This window comes from Eurytemora carolleeae, unplaced genomic scaffold, assembly GCF_000591075.1.
Source record: "Eurytemora carolleeae unplaced genomic scaffold, Eaff_2.0 scaffold260, whole genome shotgun sequence".
In the NCBI taxonomy this organism is placed as follows: Eukaryota; Metazoa; Arthropoda; class Copepoda; order Calanoida; family Temoridae; genus Eurytemora; species Eurytemora carolleeae.
The window spans coordinates 42,376-62,602 of record NW_019396613.1 but is presented as its reverse complement, the minus strand read 5'-3'; the positions used below and the strand labels follow the sequence as shown (position 1 = coordinate 62,602).

The 20,227-nt window shown below is 31.9% G+C and overlaps 1 protein-coding gene across 2 annotated transcripts in view; it reads right to left on the bottom strand.

Moving 5' to 3' along the window:
* Positions 1 to 4,201: 4,201 nt before the first annotated feature.
* LOC111706315 (sodium/glucose cotransporter 4) overlaps positions 4,202 to 20,227 on the bottom strand; it is a 25,943-nt gene continuing 9,917 nt past the window's right edge. For both annotated transcript variants that reach the window (XM_023479156.1, XM_023479157.1), the window contains 14 exons: positions 19,434 to 19,515; positions 18,224 to 18,308; positions 17,153 to 17,229; positions 16,854 to 16,939; positions 15,656 to 15,765; positions 14,488 to 14,593; positions 13,065 to 13,132; positions 9,111 to 9,178; positions 7,920 to 7,997; positions 7,033 to 7,079; positions 6,466 to 6,525; positions 5,867 to 6,019; positions 4,808 to 4,876; positions 4,202 to 4,338 (listed from right to left, as the gene is read on the bottom strand). In XM_023479156.1, the coding sequence (XP_023334924.1) occupies positions 4,224 to 4,338; positions 4,808 to 4,876; positions 5,867 to 6,019; positions 6,466 to 6,525; positions 7,033 to 7,079; positions 7,920 to 7,997; positions 9,111 to 9,178; positions 13,065 to 13,132; positions 14,488 to 14,593; positions 15,656 to 15,765; positions 16,854 to 16,939; positions 17,153 to 17,229; positions 18,224 to 18,308; positions 19,434 to 19,515 (1,204 nt within the window). In that variant the 3' untranslated portion in view covers positions 4,202 to 4,223. The remainder of the gene's footprint in view (positions 4,339 to 4,807; positions 4,877 to 5,866; positions 6,020 to 6,465; positions 6,526 to 7,032; positions 7,080 to 7,919; positions 7,998 to 9,110; positions 9,179 to 13,064; positions 13,133 to 14,487; positions 14,594 to 15,655; positions 15,766 to 16,853; positions 16,940 to 17,152; positions 17,230 to 18,223; positions 18,309 to 19,433; positions 19,516 to 20,227) is intronic.

Below are 20,227 nucleotides of genomic sequence, written 5' to 3'. Positions count from 1 at the left end.
GCAGATAGAACTTTTTCGTTTGTTCCTGGCTGGGCGAGTGTTACGCGAGCCATGCTGCGTGTATGAAGTCTATGTGGTGCCCCTGTGAATTCCTGAGTTCTCCCTGCGGATCTGTACAGAACGTATTGTGAAAAACTAGTTTTAGAAGCTGTTTACAGACTGACTACACAGGCGCAAGTTTTCTCACGTGGAAGTTTGTCTATTATTAATCGTGCTAAGAATTCTAGGATCACTGCGGTAATTATTCCTTATATATATGTATGCATATCGTTTGTTTATGTTATGGTTGATATTTATAAATGTGTTTTGTTGGTTCCTTGCCACAGTTTTTTAATGCCTGAGTTGATTTATTTGTTGTATTCATATGATTTATCACTCAAAGCTTTTTCTGTGGGTTTATTAAACTTATTCAGATTGAAGTCTCGGAGAAATAAACGTTCGGAACCTTATTATTATCCTTTGTTATGGAGAGCGTTGAGAAGAGGAAGGCTTACAATCCTATCTTGAGAAATACCGCACGGTATATATATTAGGTCTTTAGGGAAATCGCTAAGTAGCGAAACAATAATTAATATTTAAATATTCATATTCCCGTATTATTCATATACATCAACCTTTAACAAGTAATTATGTTCCCCTTTATTGATTGTTTCTTTAATTGAATACAATGTAATGTGTATGTAATTGTATGTACATTTATATAATACAAGGTGTCCCAATAAACATGAGAATTGAGTAATGTCTTGAATATCGTCTTGGATTTCCGATGATTGATAAATGATATAAAGTGCATCAAAAAGAAATTGAAAGTCTTATTAGCTTTCTAAAATGTAGTGTACCTTTTTGTATCTTTAAAATTGACGGAGATATTAACCATTTGATAAGTTTTGTTGATTTTCAATAAACTGGAATCTGGACAAAAATCCTAATATCTCCGTCGATTTTAATGGTCAAAAAAGGCAGACCACAATTTGGAAACCCCGAGAATAGTAGTTTTTGGTGCTAAATGTTTTAACCTTGATGCTAAAAATTGTGTATACGTAATAATCCCGCGTGGAACAAAGACAATAGAGACACACACTGTGTATAAAATAAAATATATATATTACAGTGTTTTTAATATAAATATTGAAATATTTCTTTATCTTCTAGAAATTTTACTGAAGCTAATTTATTTGAAAATATTCCAATGTTCTGTTTTTGATTTTGAATTTTTTTTCGCTATTTTTAAATTCTCTTGTTAAGCTTAAAATTACAAAGAAAATAGATTCTTGTAACAGTATGCAGTGTGCAGTGTGCACAGCCCTATTTTCCCTAAACATAATGAGTATTAGTATTTATCCTGTGTTATTCAATATAATGCAATCCCGATAGAAAATTAAAAAAGTATTGGCCTGAGGCCTTTAATTTTTTTTTTAATTTTCTAACTACGACTGCCTGAATGCCATATTTTAACTTTATCAGACTAAATCTAAATTTAGACCTTCTTTCAGTCGTTGGATTTCAACATTTTATAGCACTCCTCCAGTCTATTTTGGTTAAACCAAAAAAAATTATTTAGCATTTATTATTGCACGCCTCTGTAAAGGATTTTTATCATTTCTAGATAAAACTAGTTGATCTAGCTGGAACCAGTTTATCAAGCTAGAAAAAATTATGCAAGCTGGAACTATTAGAATCTAGATAGAACTAGGTGATCTAGCTAGAGCTAATTATAAAAGCTAGAACTAGTTAATCTAGATAGAACTAGGTGATCTAGCTAGAGCTAATTGTAAAAGCTGGAACTAGTTGGTCTAGATAGAACTAGTTGATCTAGCTAGAACCAGTTTATCAAGCTAGAAATAGTTATGCAAGCTGGATTCTGGAACTAGTTAATCTAGATCGAACTAGTTGATAAAGCTAGAATAAGTTAAGAAAGCTGGAACAAGTTAACAATATCCCGATTGGGCTATTTTTGTGTGATAAAAATCCCCCCCCCCCCCTATGATTTTGCCCTTAGAGTTGAAGTTTCAAACATGTACATTTTTCAAATAAATAAATCTTAGTTTAAAGGGATTGTAAGCGTAATTTCAAGTGACCTTCCTTGCAAAGATGGTAATGCCTGATTTACAGTGCACCCCATCTATCTGTATCTATATATACTTTGCGTGTCTGTCTGTCTGTCCGTGTGTGTCCAATAAACCTTAAAACGGCTGAACCGATTGGGCCCAAATTTTCTACGAGACCTGACATGACCCCAGGGAAGGTTTATGAATGCTCAAAATTACAAAAATTTGTGTACACAATTTTTGATATTTGTAAAATTTTGAAAATGCGCAAAAAATATTATGAAATTAGCTAACTTTTTTTGTTCTTGTAATATATTGTAAACAAAGGTTTACTAGATAGAGTCTCAATGAAAAGTTGAAATTGAAGAAGGGCGCGAAGATAATATATTAAATAGCAAGAAATATAAGAATTTGTTTTGGGTATATTCCTAGAGAACGATTTTTGGACCCCCCCCGCCCCCCCTCCTATCAATTTTGTACATGGATCTTACAGAAAGTGTCTTAACTTAACCTAACCCGTGGCCGTAGCGCTCGGCCCCCTAGCCCATCCTAGCCGCAGCGCTCGGTCCAGAAAGTGTCTTAACCTAACCTAACCCCAAATAACAAAAAAATAAATAATAATAAATTTGCTGAAAAATAAATGGTCATGTACAAAATTGATAGGGGGGGGGGGGTCCAAAAATCGTTTACTAGGACAGACCCTTGTTTTGCGTCTATTTGGAAAATGTTCTATATATCAAGTTTTGGAGAACAGGGAAATTACTTTTTTTAATATCAACGTTTTTACAAATTTTTGACTTATAAAAGATTTGAATTACTTTCCCCCCCCCCTCCTGTGTTTTTTCTAGATAACTTAAGAAGAAATTAGAACGCAAAACTTCATTCTTTTTTTAACTTCATAGTTGCAGCAAAATTTAGCTAAAAACATTTTTTTATGCATGGGTTGTGTTGATTATGCAGTCAAACGGCGGGTCGGTGTTTTAAAAAATCAGAAATGGTTAATAACTTTTTTAAATTAAGCTACAGGGATAAAAATTATATATTTGAAAGGCCCTTGAAAAATGGATGTAATAACATGTGTTACATATTAACATTTGTCAAAAGTAAAAATATTCACAAAGTATATGCAGTAGAGTACATTATATTACAGTATATTTCCTAGACTATCCATTTCAATTTCGAATTTTTTAAAGCTGTTAAAGAAAGTTTTTAAATGAATTAGGTGAATAAAAAACATCATTTGATTAAATCGGAAAATCAGCGTTTGTAAAGTGGAAGGCATAGAGTCTATGTGAAATGATCATTGGTCAATTATGAAACCAGCCTATTTCATAATTTGGTTTTCTGTTAATATTAATTTTAAAATATTAAAGTTATGACCATCCTCAATTTTGGTGTAAAAAAGTTGGACTATATTTAGATATCTTGAATATTTCTAAAATATTGGGCATCCCTCTTTGATTACCTGCAGGCTAATATGTTTTTTTAATAAAAAAACATATTAGATTGATTTCTCTCCACGTGTGCATGACAAGCTATCAGAGAATTGATTTAGAGAAATTCAAAAGAAAACTTTTCTATAAAATGGTGTTCCAGGGCCCAAAAGGTTAAATAGCACAAATTTGTGAAGCACACCAGAGCCCAAAACTTAAGACAGAGTATAGTTATGAAAACCAGTTTTAAAACCCGGGTTTCATGAATGGGATTGGGCAGTTTTGTGGATATCAATATTTTTTGTTATGAAATATTTTTTTGTTTAACTTCTTCATATTCTCCATTTTTTTTCGAATCTCTTAAATCAACATCTTAAAAATGTTAAGACCCCAAAAAGGAAACTCGAGAGTTTCGTTCAACGATACTCTTTTAAATTTCGGGCTCTGCAGTATGGAAACAGTACAACAAAATGGCCGTTTTACACTTTTTCTAGTATATTCCACACTAATATATATTCTATTCTCTTTTCCAAATTCCACACTAATATATATTCTATTCTCTTTGCATGTATCACACTCCCCTATCGCGACTCTAAGTTTAAAATCATAAAGGAGGGGGGGGGGTGGAAAACATTCCCCCCCCCTGTATATTAGACAAAAATAGCCCAATCGGGATAGGGTTGAGAAGAAGAAATCACGGAAAAAACATTTTCTGAGTGATAAATGTTTACTTTCCTGTTTACTAAATAATAAAAAGTGGATTATTCCAACTCCTGGATAAAAATACCTGATTCAAACCACAAATACAATTCAGAATTCTCCGCCAAATAGTAAGGCTGCTCTCTGATGGTTCGAGCCTGAAAATATGTTTATCATTTTTTAACTTTTGTTTTTTTCTTGTTAAGTTATTTCAACCTGAAACCACAGAACTATAATTTACCTTGCTTCTGCGTAGAACAATAATTTACCTTGTTTCTGCGTAGAACAATAATTTACATTGTTTCTGCGTAGAACAATAATTTACTGCGTAAAACAATAATTTACCTTGTTTCTGCGTAGAACAATAATTTACATTGTTTCTGCGTAAAACAATAATTTACCTTGTTTCTGCGTAGAACAATAATTTACATTGTTTCTGCGTAGAACAATAATTTACATTGTTTCTGCGTAGAACAATACTTTACCTTGTTTCTGCGTAGAACTATAATTTAGCTTGTTTCTGCGTAGAAATATAGTTTCCTTTGTTTTTGCGTAGAACTATGCTTTTACCTTGTTTTTGTTTATTACTATAAATTGCCTTGTTTCTGCGTAGAACTATAATTGTACCTTGTTTCTGGTTGAATATTAAAATCCGTGTTATCATCCTCTAGTTCTTCTCTAATCTCTTTACTGAATCTGAAATTGGAATAATTGATGCAGCTCCATTCAAATTTTCTTTTATATTTTAATGTTTTACATTTTTCAGGATATTATAAAATGTTGCAAATAATCATGGCTTTGATTTAATCATAGCTGTCATATCGAAAAAAACTGCGATATCAGATGAAATAGTTACTAAACTCTCTGAAATAGTAAGATGACTGTTCAGCAATTACGCCCCCCCCCCCCAGTTTCCCTTAAAGGGGGGCACAGGGGAAGAATATATATTTTGAACAGAGTTTTCGGATGAACAACATAACATATATTCTGAACAGAGTTTTATTATGAACAACGTAGTATAAATTCTGAACAGAGTTTTAAGATGAACAACGTAATATATACTCTGAACAGAGTTTTACCTGGTCCAGTAGATTAATCTACTTCTACCTGGTCCAGTAGGTTAATCTACTCCTACCTGGTCCAGTATGTTAATCTATTCCTACCTGGTCCAGTAGGTTAATCTACTCCTACCTGGTCCAGTAGGTTAATCTACTCCTACCTGGTCCAGTAGGTTAATCTACTCCTTCCTGGTCCAGTAAGTTAATCTATTCATACCTTGTCCAGTAGGTTAATCTACTCCTACCTGGTCCAGTAGGTTAATCTACTCCTACCTGGTCCAGTAGGTTAATCTACTCCTACCTGGTTAAATAGGTTAATCTAGTCCTACCTGGTCCAGTAGGTTAATCTATTCCTACCTGGTCCAGTAGGTTAATATACTCCTACCTGGTCAAGTAGGTTAATCTACTCCTACCTGGTCCAGTAGGTTAATCTACTCCTACCTGGTCCAGTAGGTTAATCTATTCCTACCTGGTCCAGTAGATTAATCTACTTCTACCTGGTCCAGTAGATTAATCTAGGTCCAGTAGGTTAATCTATTCCTACCTTGTCCAGTAGGTTAATCTACTCCTACCTGGTCCAGTAGGTTAATCTACTCCTACCTGGTCCAGTAGGTTAATCTACTCCTACCTGGTCCAGTAGGTTAATCTATAAAGCCTAGCTTGAGGTATAGGTTCAGTTAGAAGAGATATTATTGTTGAGATTACTCCAACCAAGAGAAAAGAGAAAGCTCCAAAATGAAGATAATGAAACCGATCAACAGTAGCAATCACAAACTCAGGCCTGAATTAATTACAGCTGTTATATAATTATTTTCTGCACGGTTACCCACAAGAAAATAAGACTTTTAAGACGACTGTACAGAATATTCTCAAACTTATTCTTACAGTCTTGTTTATTTGATATATACTAGATCTTTGTTTCTTTCTTTTATGAATCCTGGAGCTGAATTTAAAGAATTAAAACCGCGTAGCTAAACCGCCAAAAGCCGATTCCAATTGAGCGCCGGCTTAAGACTCGAAACAAATACAATACAATACAGATTGTATTCCAAATACAATCTGAAATTTAAGACACGGCTCAAATTCTGTAATTCAATTTAAAAATCACAACTATATTTGTTTAAAGAAAAAGCTCGACGTTTTCAAAAAAATTTCGTTTTTGTTAATGTTGTTTAATATAATGGTTGCCATTTTTTTGTATTTTTTTTATAAAATCCGTAATCTAACCTTGTATCTTGTAACCCTGAACCACAAGCAGGTCCCTTGTACCCAAACTGAAGGCCAAATCTATAAATAAAAAGATTTAAAATATAATTGTCTTACATAAGAATATTGCAGCCCTTGAAGCCAAATATAACAAGTTTAATATTAAAATATATAATAAAAATGAAATAATGTAAATCTAAAAAATGAAGAATTTCTAAAAATAAATTAAATACGTTTTTTAATTTATCAAAAACATAAATAAAACTTTATTTTTTTTACGTCAAAATACCCATAGTACATCCTATAATTAGGCTTCAAAATACCTGACTGTTCCCATAGTACATCCTATAATAAGGCTTAAAAATACCTGACTGTTCCCATAGTACATCCTATAATTAGGCTTCAGAATACCTGACTATTTCCATAGTACATCCTATAATTAGGCTTCAAAATACCTAACTATTCCCATAGTACATCCTATAATTAGGCTTCAAAATACCTCAACTATTCTTATAGTACATCCTATAATTAGGCTTCAAAATACCTGACTATTCCCATAGTACATCCTATAATTAGGCTTCAAAATACCTGACTATTCCCACAGCAAATCCTATAATAAGGCTCCAAAATGCACCCTAGAATATACAAATTCTTTTAATGCTTACTTGTAAAATTTTAATTCAAAAAGCTTATCGAAATCAAAACCTGAATAGAAAATTTGTCTTAATTGTTTTTTTTAAAAACGCCGATAACCGTATACCAGACTAAATCTATATTTAGACCTAATTCTATGTCATATAATTTTGCAATTTCTGGCAAGGACAGAAGAGAAATTAATAAATACAAGAAGAAATCGCGCGTTGTGTTGTAAATAATTGAAACGTCGATGCCCCTGTACACTAAAAAGGATTGTTAATGACTACGTTTGATGAATTCCAAATCTAATTAAATAACTAAAAGATAAATTTTGTTTAATTTCATTTTGAAACTCAACCTTCATCTTTCTCCTTTTTATTCTACCCGCACTCTCTCAACCATATTTTCAGAAATTCGTGCTTTTTCTAACTTTTAATTAATGAAAGCTTAAAAATATTGTTCTCCTTCCTCCAGGTTTATATTTTAACTATGTATTTCAAAGAATGTATTCTAACTTCAATATCTTTAGCTCGTTGTTTCATTGTCTGTTCACTTGTTACTTTGCATCTAATGAAATGGCTGAACCAATCAGGTCCAATTTTTTGTGGTAAATCACATGTAGGATTTCCAACGCAAATGGAGTTTACTTACGCGCAATTACGAGCCCTGTAATTTCCGCGCAATGCCGCACAACTCCGTGCAATACGAAAATTGCTCGCAATTCTGCACAGTTGGTTTATGGCCGGTCGAAATTTAATATTTTAAAAAATTGAAGAAAAAAGTTTAGTTTTGACTTTTGACTGGATATTTCTTAGTGCAAGTAAACATATACCTTTTACCTGTTCATTTAGTCGAGGCCAAAATAGCCCTAGTAGAAAAATTGCTGTGATGGGGGGACAGAGAAAATTTGAAACAGCCTAGAATAGAATAAAAAACATTCAAAGTAAAATCGGAGACAAGTTTTAATTGGAAACCTTTATAATTTGTCTTATTGGATACTAGAGCTGGGCAAATTTTCATAAACACAACGGATGTTTTCGAAAATTAACGAAAGAGTCTGTTAAGGAACGGCAACTATCGTTTTTTTTAAATCGTTAATGAAACGCATTGGACATTACCAGTTCTAGAAAAACGAAATAAAGTCTAAAAACAAAACGAAATGAGAACTGAAGACTTAGAATTTGGGTGAAACTTAAATATAAATTGACGTAAATTAAGATTTCAGAAAAGAATATTTTTGCCATTTTACTGCACAATAAAAAAGTTCAGACAGCACAACGATGCCTGTGTCAGAATTTTATGAATTTGAGCCGCGTCGCAAATCCCCCAAAAACCGTTTCAATTGAGCGCCGGCTTAAATCTTGATAAATTGGATACAATCTTAAGTGGAACATTCATATTTGAGCCCAGACTTAAAAAAAAGCCGCGGCTCAAATTCTTTAAATTCGGCCTCTAGATGCCTAATCTGTAAAACAAGGTATGCACAATTTGTAAAACCGAAAAATTAAGATCTTCGAGAAAAATGTTTTTCTGCTCTAGGATTTAGTTCTCAACCGAACCAAGAGTCCAGTATTTGTTTCAATCATTCTTTATTCACTTTACCTACAGGGTGTCCCATGAAACATGAAGAATTTCGTTAAGATTTCGTCAGTTTTGGTTTTATTTAATAAAAGAGAAACCTGAACGAAATTCTTAATATTTCCCCTAATATTGAAAGCACAAAAAAGGCAGACCACACTTTGAAAATACCAGAACTAGGAGAATTTTGTGGTTATTGTTTCAGAAATTATACATGTGAAAAAAGGTTGACGATTTATGTCACAAATAAATTCAAAGTTCTAAGACGACATTTTAGTCGTCTTGCTACTGTCATGTTTCGTGGGACACCATGTAGTTCCACTCAAAGAGTTCACCCACTCAAACTCGCCCCCAAGTTCCCAACCCTCACCCTCTAATTGAAGCCATTGGAGTTTATCTATAACGCCCCTAACCCTAACCCTTTTCTCCCCCCCCCTTTCTATGAATATTACCTGAACGTAATGGAAAAGTTGTGACTGTTTGTAGTTTACAATAATAGGAATCCATGCAATACTCACAGCTAACCAAGCATTATTTATTATTTAATTTTATTAAAATGGATTTACGTGTTCTAATTCATGCTTCTGGACGCATATTACTACTTTTTAGTTTAATAAATAATACGGAACCAAATCTAACGGGAAATCAAATGTTAAATATTTGCAATAACTACGGTTGGCGAAAAAAAAATTAATATCAAAAATAACTATTTAACTATGCTTCATCTGTGAATTAGCTTTTTTTACATCTTTTTATATCAACTTGTGAAGAAAGACTAGATCTAAAGGAAGAAAATGAAGAAACATAGCTTTGTCTGATCAAGTATGATTTAAATATCTATGTTTTTTTTAATTTGTGGTGTCTTTGCAAAACTTAGTTGCGTATTTTTTCTTCATAAACAATGGAGATTTTATACTTTTCAAGCGGCGCTATCCTTCAAATTATTAATTAGAGAAAGGTTCAATTAGAAATACAAGGACAGTCCCTTTGGCTGAAATTATTCTTGTAGAAGTTGAATAATATGTCTCTTGTCTAAAAAAGAACAGAGCGGTCGACATTAAATCAAATTCTCTTGTCTCTCTATATCTTTGCAACCTGATGAAAATCTAAAAGATCAAATGGTCCAAGTTTGAATGCTATTTAGTTTGTGGCAAGTATTCAAGTATCAGAGAAAAAAAGTGAATCAATGATAAATTGTTTTTGGCTCCGGCTGTGAGTCTTACAACTCTATATTGATTGACTTTTAATAATTATTCAAATATAAACATCATGTATTCAGGCGCGCAACTAGGGGGGGGGGTCAGGGGGGCCAGGCCCCCCCTAGCCTGATTAAGGGGGGGGGCATGCCCCTCCCTTAAGAAGTCTTGCCCCCCCCTGTAGGGGGGGGCAAGAAGTGACGAAGTCCACCCTGTTTTGCAATTTAGCGATTCATGAATCCTGACCCTGAGGAAATTTAAGAGCTCTTATCGTAAAATAAGAAAGATAATTGAACGTTAGTTTATTGAGCTTATAGTTCAATCCATATAGCAATTAATACACCATATACACACATACAGACCCACTTCGTCTACGAGCCCACTTATTATGATATTGTTTTAATACTGTAGTACAACTATTCAATTAATCCTACATGTTCACCGCAAATATTGTGTGATGTGTTATATCAAAAAAAAAATATTTTTCATGTAAAATCATGAATTTTTAATGAAAGGCATTTCTTGTCAGTTTTTGAGTACAATGTACATATTTGATTTATGGATAACTAATGAAAATTTATATATATATATTTAATTTGTAATTTGTATTGAAAATTAATTATTTTTGTGATTTATATCAGAATCATGGGCGCAGGCGAAAATTTTTTTTGACTTAAAAGACTCAAAAAGAGTGAAAATCAATGACTAAAAACTAAAAAACTAGATTTTTAACTTTTCACACATTATAGTTTATTAAGACAGATATTTTTCCTGTTTTGCACTAGGGTTTCTTTCCGAATTAAGCAAATAGATTTCTTGTTTCATTTTATATCAGATGTGTTGACTTATAACTGAATATCCGGTTGGTAAGGTTAGTTTTTTATTGTTTAAGTATAACACTCATTTTTCTTGCCCCCCCCCTAAAAATGTTTAGGGGGGGGGCCAAAAAATTTTCCCCCTAGCCCCTCTCTAACCAAATGTCTAGTTACGCGCCTGCATGTATTAGTTATATATTGATAATTATTAAAAAAGAATTGAGTTTTGGTAACAAACTCTGATTTTATTTATCCCTATATCTTTGCATTTCAATGTCGGAGACCTTAGATATTTCAAACTATGAATTATTTTAGATCAAATAATGATAGTTTAAAATATCTAAGGTTAACACCATCAGGTTGCAAAGATATAGCGATTTGAAAATCAGAATTTGTGCCATAAACTCAGTTCCTTTCAAATTATTCGAGAAGTTCTAAGAATTTTTTTTAAAACAAAGTTTAAAAATATTTTGCAAACAGAAGCCATGAAAATCTTTTCTCAAGAAACTTTTTAAAAACTAGAATAAATTTTTAGAAATAGGGAAAAGTAGATTAAATACGTAGACAAAATTGAATCACTTCACTTCAACTTAAGCCAACACACAAGAGAAGTGGTTCAATCCATTATATAAATGTCTATCTGTCCCTGTATGAATATATTTTGATGAACAGCAAGTACAATTTAAAATTTTGTGTGGGAAGTTTAAAATTTGATTAATCAAAAATATTTTTAAAATATTTTACTTTATTAATAAGGTGTTAAATAGTTTAAATTAAAAATTTAAAACTAAATTCAAACTTCATTTTGAATATAGTTACAAATTGAATTTAAATTCAGGGTGTCCCACGAAACATTACAGTTTGTAAATAGTTTTAAATGTCTTCTTCCATAATTTGTAAAGTTGTTTAATACCAAAGAGAATAATAAAAATATTATATGACAGTCACGGTATTGTAAAATTGATTTCAAAGTAAAATATATTTAAGCAAAACATTTTTTAAATCAAAATAAACTGCAAAACGTCTAAAATATGTAATACTGTATATGGAAGAAGACATTCAAAACAATATAAACACTGTCATGTTTCGTACGACACCCTGTAACTAGGTGTCTTATTTTGTGACAAAAACAAATATATAAATAAATATTGCTAATGTTCAAATAAAATTCATAAAAAGAAGTCACTCATGGGTTGGAATCAAACTCATAATTTTTAAATGAGTAAAGACATAAAAAATAACTAGATAAAGTGCCCGGCGTTGCCCATAACAAAAAACTTTATTTAGCTAAAATTCAGCCCATTTGATTCAGCTGTTTGGCCAGCCATAGCTAACTAAGAACTAAGAGCTTTATTATATAGATTACAATTGTACGCCTACTATTTTTCAAAACAGAAACTTTTACAATTTATTATTTTTTTCTGGACCTTTGTCCTTTTTTCATCTCATAGAATTTAAGTTTAAGTTGAGTTTTTTATTTTAAAAAATGTCTTTCACTATCTTTAGTTTAAATACTAGTTATTACTAACATAACAGTATAATAAAATGTCGATGTTTTAGAATTTTTTGCTAGTTTTTTGTGAAGGAGAGATAAAGTAGTACTTGCAAGGTAATTGGACTGTACGTGTACCTTTATAGTATCTTATATTTATGATATGCCAGAAGTCAACTGTTTTGAATTAACAGTTCACATTTGGCCTTCCCCCTAGATTTATTTCTGTATACGCCCTTGGCTGATAATTTTCCTAGTCTGTTATTGGTTGAAAAAATCTTTGTATTCTGATTGGTCGTTACAACTTAAGTTTGGGGTTTAATTTAATTTAATACTGAATTCATTATTTAACAGAATAATTAACCTAGTGCTTAAAAGTTAAAATTCGCGCATTCTTTAGTTTTGGAATCTGGATATAAAGACTAAAAGGATTTCAAAAAAAATATGATAAAACTGACTAGAAGAACAAGTGAAATTCAATTCTATAAATTTGTTATTCTTTTTATATATTTGATCATTTCAAAGCATCGAAAGCAGAGATAATTTTTTCTTTTTCTTTTACTTTTACTATTATCTCGATATCAATTCATAGGAAACCCGAAATGGCGTAAGAAAATATTATGCCCATATTTATTTTACACAATCATTACGTTAGCTATAGCTGGCCTAACGAACGCTAAACTGCATGGGCTAGCTGGCATTTTTGAGGAAACTTATGGGTACCCGGAGGCTAAAAAAGACTAAACAATTTTTTTTAAATGATTTTTTTTTAAAGTTCATTTTTTTAAATTCCACGGACAATGCCACGCACTTCAGCTAGTTAGAAAATAAACTTATCTTAAACATCGCCTAAAGCTATACCATATATTATATAAAAAGGTAAATTGTTAAATATATTGCTTCCTATGAGTACGACAACAAATGATCTGCCAACAATAAGTTTCTCTGTATCAGTTGCCTTCAGTCTAAACCTAAATTAAAACAATTGGTTGCAAAGCTGAAACTTTTCTCAGAGATTTTTGAGACTATGAATTCTGTGGACATGATTTTGTTATTATTTATAAACAATGGCATAAAAGAATTTTTAAAGAAAAAAATCTATAATAAGTTTTTAGTTTGCAAAAATAGCCAAAAATTTTCCAATAACATTTTTTGAAAGGATGTTTTAATGGACACAAACCATCCTAGAAAGTAATATGTTGAAGAAACTTCTAAAAAAACTGTTTTGCGCTCTCGAATGGCAAGATATAAGTTTCATCTTTGTTCAATCTTTGAACAAAGATGAAACTTTAACCTATCTAACCTTTTAGCGTTTTCTTGTGTGGGGGTGGGGAGACGGACACCAGATTGCTCAAGAGAACAGTCAAAAGATTAGTCTCTGTTTAAAAAAAATTAAAAGCCATAATTTATTTATTATTTGAACTAAACAGATTTCTTATTTGTCAAATAAACGTTTTTTTTTTCTTTTCTAGTGTAGTTTTGATCTTTTTTAAACCTCCTTGCACCTTACCAGCTTAAGTTGCAGGGTTTAAAAAGACTGACTATAATCCCAAAGATAAAATGGAAACTGATCTGGCAGTCGAAAATATTTTTGCCATAGCCTTTTGGGCAGGTTAGCATTATCAGCTTAACCCAATATTATCTCCCCTTTCAACCGTTTGCTTAAGGCTGTAGCATGTAACCATCTTATTTTGTATGAAATTAATGATGATAATTTTAAACACACAAATTCCTCGCACTATTAGGAATTGTATAATATTCATTAAGAAAATAGATCAACAATATAAAAGAAATATTGTAAATATTGACGACACTACCTGGTCCATATATCGATAGTAAAGAAATATTGTGAATATTGACGACACTACCTGGTCCATATATCAATAGTAAAGAAATATTGTGAATATTGACGACACCACCTGGTCCATATATCAATAGTAAAGAAATATTGTAAATATTGACGACACTACCTGGTTCATATATCAATAGTAAAGAAATATTGTGAATATTGATGACACTACCTGGTTCATATATCAATAGTAAAGAAATATTGTGAATATTGACGACACCACCTGGTCCATATATCAATATTAAAGAAATATTGTGAATATTGACGACACCACCTGGTCCATATATCAATAGTAAAGAAATATTGTGAATATTGACGACACTACCTGGTCCATATATCAATAGTAAAGAAATATTGTGAATATAGACGACACTACCTGGTCCATATATCAATATTAAAGAAATATTGTGAATATTGACGACACTACCTGGTCCATATATCAATGTAAAGAAATATTGTGAATATTGACGAAACTACCTGGTCCATATATCAATAGTAAAGATGGTTGATGCAGAGTTGAAAACAGAGGTTAAAGATGACATTATAGCTGCCATCATTACTGCCATTATTAAACCCCTCAAACCTGAAGTTATTTGTCTTTCTATGATTTAAGAATTCAAAATTCATTGGTTGTATCAATTTATTTTAAGATTTAAAATATTTCGTTTCCTATTATGAAACAATTTTTAGGAATATTTAAGATGAATTTTGATGAATTTAGATAATACGATCATAACAAGTAAACTGCAAATGAAACCTATTTAAAAAGATATTTAAGTCAGTACATGGCTTTAAAAGGCTGTAAGAGGGAGGGCGGGGAGGGGGGGGGGGGGGACACAGATGAGAAATAAAATGTCAGTAAAACCGCCAATATTATGACCAATACTTTAAAGGGAGGGTTCACGTTGAATCAAACAAAAGTATTATTAATTATTAACTTTTTACGAATGCATCGAATGGAATTCGATGATTATAGACTGTAATATCTGAATAATTAATTTCAGATTTAACTGAATTATTCACGATCTGAGTGGAATTATGCAACTTTGTAAATTTGTATGGACGCTACGTTCTTCGGTATGTGTTTAACAATTTTTCCCTTATAGACGCAACAGATATAAGTAAGTTTAGCAGCGATCACCATCGAATTCGATTCGACGTTAGCCTATACCCTCCTTTATTTTTCGCGAACACTCCCTTTAAGTGTAATGTAAAAGCCCAAAAAAAATGTTGGAATTTTTATTTCAAATTTTTAATCCCTACCAAGGTTATAATGCAAGGAAAGTTAATTGCAGTTGCGTATACTCTGCGTACATATTGAAACCAGTTCTCTCTGAGCGGAATTTGTAAACAAGAATAGATGCATCAGTGTTCGTTTAATATCCAAGGAGGATAAAAGCATTGAATTTTGAAAATTTTGATAATTCACATAATAGTTTCCTCTGACCAGAATATTTCATTAATTTTTTATGTGAATGATGGATCCCGTGGCAGGCTGTGACATCCGTCAGTACACTGCAGTATAAAAAGATGCGTACACCTCTGAAATGACTTTCCTTGCATTATAACCTTGATCCCTACGATTATCCAATCAAATATCTTTTTTGAAATAATTTTATTCTATTTGAATTTTTTTGATAATTACCACTAGGTAGAAGATCTAGAACAAGAAGAACGAAAGCTATATCTGTACACCCAGACTCAGACTGACAAATCTTCTGACAGGCAGTAGGATCAGAACATCCAATCTCGTTTCTAAACATAGTTTAAAGTTCTAGATGTGTTTGTGACTATGTGTGATGTGCATGTGCACAATGATCCAAACTGCGATAAAAGTTGCATAAATGTTCACGACAAGGTCGATTTTTAAGTGTCGCAACTTTTTGGCCTGTAATGTTACCTCCCTAACTCACATGCATTTTTTATAACCCTGGGCATGTGCATTTTAGAACAATTAAGCACTTTTTTAGCTTTAGTAATAACAAATTAATTGACAAAATTAGCATAGATTTTTGTTTGAGAGCTGGCAACCTTTAAATCACTGTGGTATGTGAATGTGTGTGTGTGTACTAGCAAATTAACTAAGTTATTAACCATATTCCAAATTTAGTCAATTGTACAATTGTGTATGATATTATATATAGTATGTTGTACAGCGAAACTTGTTATGATGTTCTGCAACAGTATAGAGTAGCAACTGCAGTACAGGAATTTCTCATGTCTAGTTGTTAGTAACAAATGATATTCGAACTTATTGGTGGTTTGCAAAATAGTATTTTTGTTAATTAATGTTTGGGAATGCAGATCCCACAATAATCTCATTAGAAGGAGGTAGATGATTCATGCACTATTCCGTTTTGTATAAGTAATAATTAGGCAGAATTTAAAGGATTTAAACCGCGTCGCTGAGCCGTCAAAAACCGGTTCCAATTGAGTGCCAGCTCAAATCTCGAAACGCTGAAAACAATTTCAAGTGGAACTAACTTTGTTTGACCCGCATTTAAAATTAAACAGTGGCTCAAATTCTTTAAATTTGGACTCTGTACAACTTGCTCTTATTAATTACACGTCAGTCCGGTATTTCAAATGAACCAGAGTTTTACAGCGATCAGTGATTTAAAAAAATTCTAAATATCCATTCATATCAATATCTATTAATATTTATGTGAGTTACATTTTAAATTTTTTAATATTAGAAAAGCAGTTTCAAAATGGATAAATAAAAGCTTTTGTCAGCAATCAAAAAATCTTAAAACAATTTTTAGAATTTTTTACAACGCTATCCAAGATTCCTGCAGCCTCTTAACCTTTAAAGTCAGTGTTTTAGTGCACATTTTTTGTACCTGTACAGAACTCTAGCGGCCATTCCTGGAATTACAAGAAGAAACAGCGGAAGAAATTTCAGGATCCCAGCCAGTAATACTCCACCCTGACCAACCATTGAGATTATTAGCTCATTTTTATAACACAAAAGATTTCAAAACTTGCAGTAAACTGTAATTTTTGCATCTCATATCTTTGCAACCTGATGGCAAAAAGCTTAAATATTTTTTAATTTTAATCATCAGGGTTTAAAGATATATGGATCAGAAAAATTTATGGGATTTTGCCAAGGCCTTGCCAACATTGAACTGAAAAATACCTTTGCATGAGTTAAATTTTTTGCAGACAAGGTTCTCTGAACTATTACTTGATCAGTACACCAATACCAAACTGAACCTAAACAATCTCTTATGTGATCTCCATAGATTAATAACAATACAGATAGAACACTAGATGTCGTCTTTTTATGGTGTAGAGGGTTTTCCGTTCACAATAAACCTGATGCAGAAGCCCAAAGGAGTTATGCGAATGCTGCAATGAATAACAAGAAAGAGAGATAATTTAGCTTTATTTATCCCTGTAAATACTTAACCATATCTATACCTGTAAATATTTACCTATATATATATCCCTGTAAATACTTAACTATATTTATACCTGTAAATATTTACCTATATATATATATCCCTGTAAATACTTAACTATATTTATACCTGTAAATATTTGCCTATATATATCCCTGTAAATATTTACCCATATATATCCCTGTAAATATTTACCTATATATATTCCTGTAAATACTTAACTATATTTATACCTGTAAATATTTACCTTTATATATCCCTGTAAATACTTAACTATATTTATACCTGAAAATATTGCCTATATGTATCCCTGTAAATACTTAACTATATTTATACTTGTAAATATTTACCTATATATATTCCTGTAAATTTTTACCTATATGTATCCTAGTAGATAAAAGACTAAATGTCACAAATAAATTCAAATACCAAAGACGACTTTCAATTCGTCTTGCTATTGTCATGTTTCGTGGGACACCCTGTATATCCCTGTAAATATTTACCTATAAATATTCCTGTAAATATATTTACACGATTTATACAGTTAAACCCTAAATAAGCCATACATCGAAAGAATTCATCAAATGTCGTATTCTTCATTTGGAATGCTGCAAATATTTAGTTTTTTAATTAAATGATTATTTGGAGCACTTAAAAAATGTTCCCGCATATTCATGGCTTTTTTTTGGAAATATTGAGATTTACGTAAAAGAGTATAAAACTCATTGAAAAATTGTCAAGACGACATTTGATCAATTCTTTCGATGTTTGGCTCATTTAGGGGTTAACTGTAGGTAAATATTTACCTATAAGCATCCCTGTAAAAAGTCCTGTCCAAGGAAGATCTTCTCCGGGTGCATCAGCTGACCGCAACATGTGCATAAAATCATCCTGAAAAGTGAATAGTAACATTTCTTAATATATTTGTATAGGTAACATTATTTTATTAGTAACATTTTGTATAGATATCTTAAAATTATTTACATAGTACATTGTGCAATGTACATGTTACATTCAAAGTAATTAAATTGACCCCTTTTCATGCACCCTTGTAAGTGCTCAGCAAAAATCGATTAGAATTTGTTCACCTACTTAACAATCAAAGCCTAATCATGTGCATTTTAGTTCTAAAATCAACAAGTCCCTAAGCTTCAAAAAGTATAACCGAGTTGTTGAGGTTATAGCAAAAGCCAAGACGTTACTACCCTGTCTTAAAAATTGATGCAGTTTGGATCTTTATGTTAATCGTTTTACAAAACGATCGAAAACGATGGGTCACAACATACGAACCATGAAAAACAAAACAACGATACGATCGGGTTTTTTTTAAAGAAACGTTTTTGACAATTATAATTTCGTAAATGAATCTGAGTTATATGACAATTAATTTCAATTTTTTTCAGGAAGATTAGTTTATGAATGTTGTCTTAATTGGCTTTTACACTTAAGATAGAGTATTTATTTTTAGTTAAAAATGAAGGATCCTATTTTGAACCATCAATTTTTGTAGGCAGATCCCCGGTATATGAAAATTGATTTAGGGCTTTAATTTATTACCCCAGCCAGCTTGGTATGACAAATATTTAGGAAAAATAACAAAATGAACTTTCAATAAATTCTATTTTTCCAATCCCTGTATCTTTTGCTTCATGATATTTAGACTTTTGATATTTCAAAACAATTCACGCTTTTTTCTCTCAGAGACGATTAATTACTAACTAATCATATTAAATTTACAATATCTCTTTTAGAACCTAAGATATTGTATCCTAATATTTTAGAGATATTGTGATATTATTTTCAGTTTGATTGGGTAAAAATTAAGCCTCTCAGATATAAAAGTGTTTTTTTTCACGTTTTATTTATAAACGGTTTAAGCCACCATTGTAAAACCATGAGAATTTGTAAACAGTGCTTGCAGTTCCTCGGAAGTCTGAAGAACCTGCCAAATATGGTTGAACATTTATCAGAAGAAATGAGAGTTTTGTGTCAAAGGAAAGCGAATAATCCCTTTACCTGAATTGGTTTACAGGATTTGTTGGTTCCATTTACTTGATAGAAGGCGGAGTACTCGGCATCCGCCTCCGCCACGGCATACCTTTAATATCATTTACTTGGTAGAAGGCGGAGTACTCGGCATCTGGCCCCACCATAGCGTATCTTTAATATCATTTTCTTGATAGAAGGCGGAGTACTCGGCATCCGCCTCCGCCATATCGTATCTTTTATATCATTTACTTGATAGAAAGCGGAGTACTCGGCATCTGTATCCGCCATAGCGTATGCTTAATATTATTTACTTGATAGAAGGCGGAGACAGATCTAAACTAGATAGAGGATTCTGAACTGATAGGTGTAGAAGGATCTAAACTAGATAGAGGATTTAAAACTGCTAGGTGTAGAAGGATTCAAACCAGATAAAGAAGTATAAACTTTTAAGTGAAGGATCTAAACTAGATAAAGGAGAATAAACTGCTAGGTGTAGAAGGATCTAAACTAGATAAAGGAGTATAAACTGCTAGGTGTAGAAGGATCTAAACTTGATAAAGGAGTATAAACTGCTAGGTGTAGAAGGATCTAAACTAGATAAAGGAGAATAAACTGCTAGGTGTAGAAGGATCTAAACTAGATAAAGGAGAATAAACTGCTAGGTGTAGAAGGATCTAAACTAGATAAAGGAGAATAAACTGCTAGGTGTAGAAGGATCTAAACTAGATAAAGGAGAATAAACTGCTAGGTGTAGAAGGATCTAAACTAGATAAAGGAGAATAAACTGCTAGGTGTAGAAGGATCTAAACTAGATAAAGGAG